The 9,089-nt window shown below is 45.4% G+C and overlaps 1 protein-coding gene across 1 annotated transcript; it reads left to right on the forward strand.

Annotated features, from left to right (window-relative positions):
- Nucleotides 1-276: 276 nt before the first annotated feature.
- Nucleotides 277-7,588, forward strand: trib1 (tribbles pseudokinase 1). The gene is made up of 3 exons (XM_031729389.2): nucleotides 277-1,021; nucleotides 1,815-2,107; nucleotides 4,966-7,588. Exons 1-3 carry the CDS (start codon nucleotides 701-703, stop codon nucleotides 5,438-5,440), a joined length of 1,089 nt encoding a protein of 362 aa, XP_031585249.1. The 5' UTR covers nucleotides 277-700; the 3' UTR covers nucleotides 5,441-7,588.
- Nucleotides 7,589-9,089: the final 1,501 nt, after the last annotated feature.

Below are 9,089 nucleotides of genomic sequence, written 5' to 3' on the forward strand. Positions count from 1 at the left end.
AGGTGCTTCAAGGATTGTTAATTATTGCCTAAAACATGTGCATGCTTGATGAGGCAGCTGATAAGTAACAGATGATTTCTTCACTCCTCTCATCAGTTCCTCAAGTTCCTTGGTATCAGCAAAAAACTCTTATGGGGGAATTTGAAGATTCATGACACACTGGTTAGGAAAAATAAATAAATAATGTTTGAAGCATATGCTCACGCAGTCGTCTGAGAAAGCTAATACAGTGGGTAGTGTCATCAGAGCCGCGCTGAGCAGGATTGCTCAATGGTTGTGTCACCAGGAGGCTGGACTGGTCGGGCGGAGTGTTTGAGCTCAGAGCTCAACATCACTGGAGCTCGCTCACTCTCAGCCACTCTTTGAGTGTGAGGCGGTCTCTCTTTCTCTCTGTGTCCTCTCTCTTTTTTCCTCTCTCTCTCTTCTCTCTCTCTCTAACAAACACTGACTCTGGGCTCTGAGGGATCGGATTTTTTTCCTCTCACCAAAAGTACACAGACCTCAGAAGCCACGAGCGCTCACTCTACAGAAGGACGTCGATTTGGATTATTACCAAAATCCGCTGAAGTTTCTTTTATGTGTCACCAGTCCTGAGTCTTCTACGGAGAAATGGAGAGCACAGTTTGTAGCTTATTTTAACCGTCAAAGGGAGCATCTAAAAGCAGACGGACCTCGCTTCTTTTTTTTTTTTTTTGCTTTCATGGTGAATCGGCATATCAGGATGAACTTGCAGTGGAGCAGCCGGGCACCTTGCATCCGCGCGGGGAGACTCGCGCACAAGCGGCTGGACTCAGACGATCAGCCGCCGGCCAAATGCGCCCGGCTGAGCGCCGAGGCGGGGGACACGCAGGGACTCCTCGGCACCTCTCCCGGATCCCCGGTCAGCCCCGGCTTAACCTCTGTCCCACCGACTCACCAGGGACCATCCAGCATAGGATCGTATCTACTTCTACCTCTGGCGGACCGGGAGTGCATGCACAGCGCGATGAACACCGATACTGGTGATGAGCTACTGTGTAAGGTATGCGCAATCCAGTCATTGTGCAATTTCTTTGAATGAATGATGTTTCAAGACATCCCGTTGCCCAATACCCTGTCTGACATGTCATCCGTATTTGGCTGACTTTTTCACCAGATGTCATTCTCACGCGAAATGTGTCACGATTTGCGTAATAAAAGTCTTACTTCATTATATACATATTTTTTATTTTTTTCAAATGTCTGAACCTGATAAGGCTCCTTTCATTTTTACACGACGTGAAACAGCAGGCAAACCCTATGTTGCCTGTTTTGTATTGTGGAAATTCAGCCTATCATACTGAAGCTCACCAATCCTTGGCACCGGTGCTTCGCACTGTGTCTGTCAACTGGGCTCATTTGCATACACGTCATCGCAGTACGCCACGCTGTGACACACAAAAATGCAAACATGTGAGGCAAAAAAGGCTCTCGCGATAAGGATCTTTCCCGATAAGGACAGGGTCCTCCACTGTTCCAGATCCCTGTTTATTTTGCATGATAGACCTGCAGGCGTTTGGCTTTGTTGATTAATAAAGTTAATCGCTTCACGCTTTGATGATTCATTTGTCACGCGCTTGCAAAAGCGATGTATTGAGCTGGAATCAAAGCATATCCCAAGCCTTTTTTATGTCGCTGCCAAATTTTCATGGTTGTTTACTTAGATGATCATTAAGAACATACTGACCTATTGCCTCTTCCTCCTCCTCCTCCTCACACTCACTCTCTCTCTTCTCCTTAACCATCTTTCTAATTTCCATCATGCATCCCTCCTTTTCCTCCCATCTTTATTCCAGGTCTTTGATATGGGGGTATACCAGGAAAAGATCAGAGCCTATGGTATTCTACCAGCACACAAGAATGTGGCCGGCATCAGGGACATCATCCTCGGTGAGCGCAAGGCCTACGTGTTCCTGGATAAAGACTTTGGGGACATGCACACCTTGGTAAAGAGCTGTCGCCGACTGGACGAGGGACATGCCTGCAGGCTCTTCCGTCAGGTGGCCCTGGCCGTAGCCCACTGCCACCAGGCAGGCATTGTGCTGGGTGACCTGAAATTACGCAAGTTTGTCTTCGCTGATGACAAAAGGTGAGGATTTAAAGTCCTACTGCAGCGTCAGATTCACCTGTCACGAGTCTCGAATTGCTCTCAGTCCTTAACACCGATCTCAGCTATACAGATTTATTTGAATGCTCTCAAACGTGTAGTGTAGTGGTACATGCCAGTGAAGACACAGAGCGAAGACAGCAGCAGCTGATACACACACAGGCCATGTGTGCAGATATCAATGTGGGCACAGATAGAGTAGGAGGTTCTGTACTTGTGGAGGCAGACTGCTTAGCTTCCCAGATTTTCGCCCTCTCTGTCTGTCTCCCTATTTCACTCTCGATGTGTCTCTTTGTATGCAGTGTTGTGTGTTTGTTTTGCATGCTTGTGTGTGTGTGTGCGCGCGCGTGCACAGGCAAGCATGTGTGAATGTGGTGGGTGGCAGTTTGGCAGAGCTGCGAGACGAGGCTGCTGAATGAGAAAATCATACCTTCTGTGGTCTATATCTTAGAATGCATTTATTACTCATCATTTATTAATAAATTACATCATAGCAATGCTGCAGGATAACCGGCGTGTCCAGCAAAATTTCATTCACTTACATCCATGAAGTAGTATGCTTTGAACCTGCGCCCACACACACACACCTACACACACACACACACACACACATCTAAATGCCTGCATCTCCCAGTGCCAGATATAGTTCAGGAAGATACACAAAATCCATGCTTGCAAAACTGTTTGTCGCCTCTTTGCCCTTGCGTCACTCTCTTTTCTGTAAGCGTCCACTGATCTCCTCCACCCCCTCAATCCGGCTCTCCAAAGGGCCTTTTTCATGGAGACTTTTGAACAGTAACATTCTCCAGTCATGACCTCTGGGTTAGCTGGGTTACAGTCGATGAATGAGAGCAGACAGCCAGTGAGAGAAGTTGAAGTTAGTCGCGTCCCTCTGATAGCTATATGGCTGCAGAGCGATGAGTCACTGTGTATATGGGCAGAGGGGAAGAGGGGAGGGAGGGGGGGTGTTGCACAGCTTTTTTCTTTTTTTCTTCGTGCGAGTGCATGTGTCCGTACATGCATGTTCGCGCATTCAGAGCTGTAAAGCTGCGGTCCATTGCGAGTTCAAGTGGCTTGTTGCCGGCAATTCAGTATTTCGGCAACGGAGCGACGGCACTGCAACATTAATGTTGGTAGGCTGACCCGCTCGACCGGTGAAGATGTGTGGTGACGGCATCTTTTTTTTCTCATTCAGACTTCTCTGTGCACTTTTAATGGTAACATTTCAAAGCGCCACTACAAAAACAAAAAAACCTAAAAAGCATCCTGTCATGACTTTGAAAAACTAACCTGCAGGCTTTGCTGATAACATTAAACGGCTCCGTGACATAATGGAATTTGGCGGTATTCGTTTCCAGAAAATCAGCTTTGTTCACCCTGAGATCACCTCTTTTGCTCTTTTGTCCAAACACAGACAGACAACAACTTAAGGCTCACTGAGCTCTTACGATTCTGCATTACCTCATTTATTCCGTCATCCATTCCTCCAAAATTCACAATCAGGCATCTTTCAAACCCCAGCGCACAAGCCGTGATGCAATGTCCTGGCCAACAATGCAGCGGCCGAGCCAGCGACAGAGAAAGTCACAACATTTTGACAAATGCTAGCTGCATTCGCACACACACTCGCACACACACACAGACATACACAGTGCAGTTGGGAGAGCCAGTTTAGGAAAGGTGACTAGCACTCTGAAGCATGCAGAGCTTCACAGTCAGGCCAGCCTTCCCGTGCGTCACTGATGTGGCAACAGCCATTTGAGGGTAATTATGGGATGGCTGGCGCCGCAAGTGTGGGACCCAGGTGCAGATAGCCTCGGCTCGAGAAAGAGAGAGAGAGAGAGAGAGAGAGAGGAGGAGGAGGAGGAGAGGAGATATGTACTCTCAACAGTAGGATGAGTCATTCTCTCCACCCCTCTAACTCTCTCTGTTCTGTTTCCTTTTCTGTCTCCATCTCCTTTCTCCTCTCCTGACATATCTCCTCCACTATCTCGCTGTTTAAATATCATTTGCTTTTCCGTCTTGGTCCTTCTGGCTGTCACTCTTTTCATCCTCTCTCCGTGGCTTTTTCTTTGTCTGCAGTCAGTCCGTCTGACATCTCAAGTGTCTCACTGGGGCGAACCCCCGAGACTGAGATACAACAGAACTCTTTATGTGCGTTTCACTTGGTGAAATCCCCCCCAGTCATTATACACAAATTAAATTAGAACTAAAAACAGTCTGTATCTGCTGCTGTAAAAAGAAAAAAAAGTAGAAAAATGCATGACATATTTTTTTGCCCATGGAAATGGCAAAAGTTTCCCATCAAATGTTCTATCTTTGCGCAAGAGCGTTTCAGTGGTGAGTACCTCATCCTGAAAAAAAATATGCTCTCACAGTCTTAGTTGCTCTGCTGCAGGACTAAATGTACGTCCTGTCATTAACTTGGCTAAATATAGCATTGTGTGTGTGAGAGTAAGGAAGGAGGAGGGGGGTGTTGGTGTAGTGTATTTATATGTGTGTTTACATGACCATGTGAGTGCCAGGAAGTCATTGGAAATTTGCTTAGGCAGCTCTGCTTCTTAAACGGGAATCACAGTGGCGCACTTAGGTCGTAGTAAGTTCACTTCTGTGTGTGTGTGTGTGTGTGTGTAAAACTGTCTGTCCATCTGTCTGTTGCACAGATTAAAGCTAGAGGAAGGAAACACACTGTACTTGTCCTGCTTTACTGTAAAATTAAAGCCCTCTCTTGTAGTTATTTTTGTGGGATAGCAATTTGACTCAAACATACATATATTGACATTTTGCGCTATTGAAGTCCATTTCAGATATGTTGACCTTTTTTTTGACTTTCTTTACAGGACGCAGGTGAGACTAGAAAGCCTTGAGGACTGCCGCGTCTTGGAAGACCCCAAGGATGACTCTATGTCAGACACCCACGGCTGCCCTGCCTACGTCAGCCCAGAGATCCTCAGCGGTTCCACGCCTTACTCCGGCAAGATGGCCGACATGTGGAGCCTCGGGGTCATGCTGTACACCATGCTGGTCGGCCGCTACCCCTTCCACGACCCGGACCCGGCTACACTTTTTTCCAAAATTCGCAGAGGCCAGTGCTGTTTGCCTGAAGGTTTGTCTCCCAAGGCCAAGTGTCTCCTCCAGAGCCTGCTGAGGAAAGAACCCTCTGAGAGACTCACAGCAACTGAGCTGCTCGCCCACCCGTGGTTCCATGTGCCGCCATCGTCCCGGGAAGCGGCGCTGGGTGACCAGGAAGTAAGCTCGGCCGAACAAACGGTGCCATCCTTTGATGCGGAAGAGGACGATGACCTCTTCTGCTGACGGATTCGATTTGAGTCTGACTGAGGGACCAAAACAAACTATGAGGGATTCATTGTTGTTTTGTTTTTTTTGTTGTTTTTTTTTACATTGGCACTTTTTAGAAACCCATTTGTGTACTGTTGTGTGTACATACACCCTCAAGCTTTCTACAAAATCTTACTGTACTGTATTTTGTTGTCGTATACATGTTACTCGCTAAGGGCATTGTTCACAATGATCACTCATTGTGTTTCTGTATGTGTGATTTGGAAATTATTTGGTGCTAGAAGAATTAACCATGACAGAAATAAGCCAGATCGTGTTTAAAAAAAAAAATCTCCACAGGCTTCTGCGAGCGTGTCACGGGAATTTAATACCCAGTCGGAGAGTAGTCATCGATGTTTGCTCTCAGCGTGAACTCATGAGGCTTCATAAAGCATTAGCTGAATCTCGAGCGGGAGGCGAGGAGACCAGGATGTTGTTCCTCTCACTCTCTGACCAGACTGCAGGCTTCACCAGCTGACTCACCGATCAGCTCGAGGACGGCCAAGCACGAGCTTGACGTCTTGAAGCAGACAGTGACATAAAGTGAGAAAGATGGATAGCAGAGGACTGATGTGTCATCCTCAGCGGGACACTACAAAGGTGTCTCACTGCCAATCTGGCACTGTCTCTGCAAATGGAGCGCATTTACAAATTTCACACCACGCACAGAAGGTTGAAACAGGCAGGGTGTTACTGGTGTAAGACTGGCAGAAAAATGGTAAGAGCTCGTCACACACACACGAGGCTGACACAAGTCCTTGTTAATGGCTAACAGAGAAAAGTACATCTTGGTCATTTTACCATTTAGAACTGTTCAGACTGTTTATGACACAAGCTCAAAGTTGAATATCTTGTCTAAAGGTTGAATCCGAACACAAATATGAGCATCAGTCCATCCAGCACGTCTGAAATCCTGCATGTGTGCAATTGCCGTCAGCTAAAACCCAACACTAATGCTTCTGGTTTAACTACCTAAATGCTGGGAGCAACTCTGGTTTTAAACACTTGGCCACATGAATCAGCTGCATCAGAGATTACTGAATAATTCCTGAACCTGATGGCTTCAGTGGGATTTCAATCAAAGAGAAAAAAAAAGGGGAAACAAGCACCGATGCAATCAAAAAAAAAAAATCTGCATTTGTTCATGAAATGTGCCAAATATGCACTTAAATTAGAAACCGACGCATTGCAGAAAAATGAAGACTTTCCCAGCTGAGCAGTTGAGCCTGTTTTGTTCATTTGTGTCGGAACATTATGTGAACCTGTTTTGCTTTAACAAAAGCCGAGCTGTGTGCTGAGTGTTGTGCCCGTATCACTGTGTTTCATAAACTGAATGACTCTGAATCAGTCGCAGTCAGGCGATATTTGATGTTGGTTGTCTGTTGATGACTCAACACTTGAGCGTGTCTGCAGAGAATGGTCCTGACCTTGGCTGGAAGAATCTGTTCAGACTGTTTCACCTCTTTTAGTGGTACTTTTTTATTTTTATTTTTTTAAATCTCCCCCCTTTCCTTTTATAAAAAATGTCTTCTTGTTTTGAAAGCTACGGATCCATGGAGACTAGTCCTCATAGTTGGTGACATTTTGTACCTCGCTTTAAGATACACTATGTTCGTTTGTGAAAAGCAAATAGAGAGTTTCAGCCACATTCAAGCTATTATCGCCAGCTGTTTTGCTCTGGTACAATTTATTGACAATGGTACTAAATCTGGCACATCAGAGAAGCGTTGTGCATTAATTTTTCTTTCTTTTTAGTCACGCAGTAGGCTAATAGAGCATCTCGCGTTTCTTTCTTTCTTTCATCTGCTCGAGAAGACCAGATTGAAGGAGACTCGTGACAATCGCAATTGTCCTTCACAGCGAAATTAATTTAAGAGGTTAACGATATTGTTTCTGTTTCATACATGTAGAGTGAGTCACGCCTTCATGTGACATGTAAACTGACACGGGTGCACAATCTTCATAATGCACTGTGAATTATGTATTTGTGACACAACCTAGAGGCTATTTTTAGTCCGGATAGGTTACACACAAGAGTTATATTCATTGTATAAAATATGTAAATATGTATATTTGAAATAAGTGTGGAGTTGTTGAATAAAGATCACATTTTTCATATTCTCACAGCATGTTATTATTTATCACTGCCACTTGTCTTTCACACACACAGCCATGCTAACGCCTGCCCGGCTCTGATGCGTGCCTCGGAGGTTTTCCTGGAAGAATTCTCTCAGCGCCGCTCTTCATCACCGTGAGAGAGAACAATGCGATTTCCCTCAGCGCTTTCAATTTCATTTTTGCAAGAGAAAAGAACCGAGGAAAAGAAAAACTGCCTCTCCCGCTTTCTCCATCTCTGCCTCTAGCCGTTTACTCTTCTCTGACCTTTGTGTAATGTAACATTTAACTCCTCAAACACACAAATGTCAATAGTGGGTCAGTGTTTCTTTCCTGGAATACACAAGGGGGAGCATAAGCGCTGCTCTCATTCTCTTTTTCTCCAGCTTCAGCAGTAACCAGGGGAACTCGGGGTCATCTCATCAAACAGTGAACAACAGCACTATTTGAAGTCAAATACTTACATGCTTTCATATCCAATCCTTGTTTGCCTGTGAATCATTTGACCTATAAGAGCTTGGCATATCTCCACCCTCTGTGTGTTATGACTACCTTAGGCATGGCTGGCCGGGGCTTGCGTAAGCGTTGTTCGTGTGTGCGTGTTCATGCGCATACCTGCCTGCAAGTCTGCGTGTGTGTGTGTGTGTGTGTGTGTGTGTGTGTGTGTGTGTGTGTGTGTGTGTGTGTGAGAGAGAGAGAGAGAGAGAGAGAGAGAGAGAGCAAAAGAGTCAGATTAAGTATCAACAGGGTAACTGGAGTGTCTCAGCTGCTGGGAAGCTGCCAAACGATTGCTTAACACATCAGAGCCGCGCTCCTCCAGGAATGACAACAGGGCCCCTGAAAAGTAGGCTAGTAGAAGGTCAAGTAATGAATATCTGGAGACGTGTGTTGGGGGACTGTGTCTTTGGGAGGGAATTTGATTGTGTGTAGCAAGCGACAACCTCTGGGGCTTAAAAATGAAGCCAACGCGGAAGTGCCGAGTGCACTTCCTGCAAAGGCCACCTCAGGTTAGCTCCAAAAGAGAGTACATCCCTGTAGACTGCCATGCTACAACATCCCTTTTACAGAATTAAAAGGGATGTTTACAGTCTGGTGCAAACATAGACGGTATAAAAGATGGACGTAGCTACCATGATGTCATCCTCTGCTGTCTAAAATTCCATTTTGAAGCCTTGACGTAAGCGTTTCTTTTGCCTAGCTATTTGCAAAAAACAGATGTGACTGACAAGTAAACTAAACAATGAGTGTTTAGTTTACAGGTAATCCTCCAAGTATGACCAAGATGTACCAAAGAGACTTAATTTTTTGATTCAGTGTGACCTAAAATGAGTGTCTGCAAAGTGATTACAGAGGTCAAAACTGAAAGCTGTTTTCCCTTAGACTTCTATGAAAGTGGAAGTCTTTTTGGAGCCACGGCTTTTGTTATCTGTTGGCCTTAAGATAGAATGAGGGAGTTCTAACTTCATTTTAATGACCCGTAAGATTCATTCTTGTTTTCTTCTGTCTATGA

Source organism: Oreochromis aureus, linkage group 22, assembly GCF_013358895.1.
Source record: "Oreochromis aureus strain Israel breed Guangdong linkage group 22, ZZ_aureus, whole genome shotgun sequence".
Lineage (NCBI taxonomy): Eukaryota > Metazoa > Chordata > Actinopteri > Cichliformes > Cichlidae > Oreochromis > Oreochromis aureus.

What these genes read in the sequence shown, in the direction of transcription:
- trib1 (XM_031729389.2), top strand. Translation starts at nt 701, where the DNA reads ATGGTGAATCGGCATATCAGGATGAACTTGCAGTGGAGCAGCCGGGCA. An exon ending in GTGATGAGCTACTGTGTAAG is followed by an intron (nt 1,022 to 1,814) that starts GTATGCGCAATC and finishes TCTTTATTCCAG; the next exon opens with GTCTTTGATATGGGGGTATA. An exon ending in GTCTTCGCTGATGACAAAAG is followed by an intron (nt 2,108 to 4,965) that starts GTGAGGATTTAA and finishes CTTTCTTTACAG; the next exon opens with GACGCAGGTGAGACTAGAAA.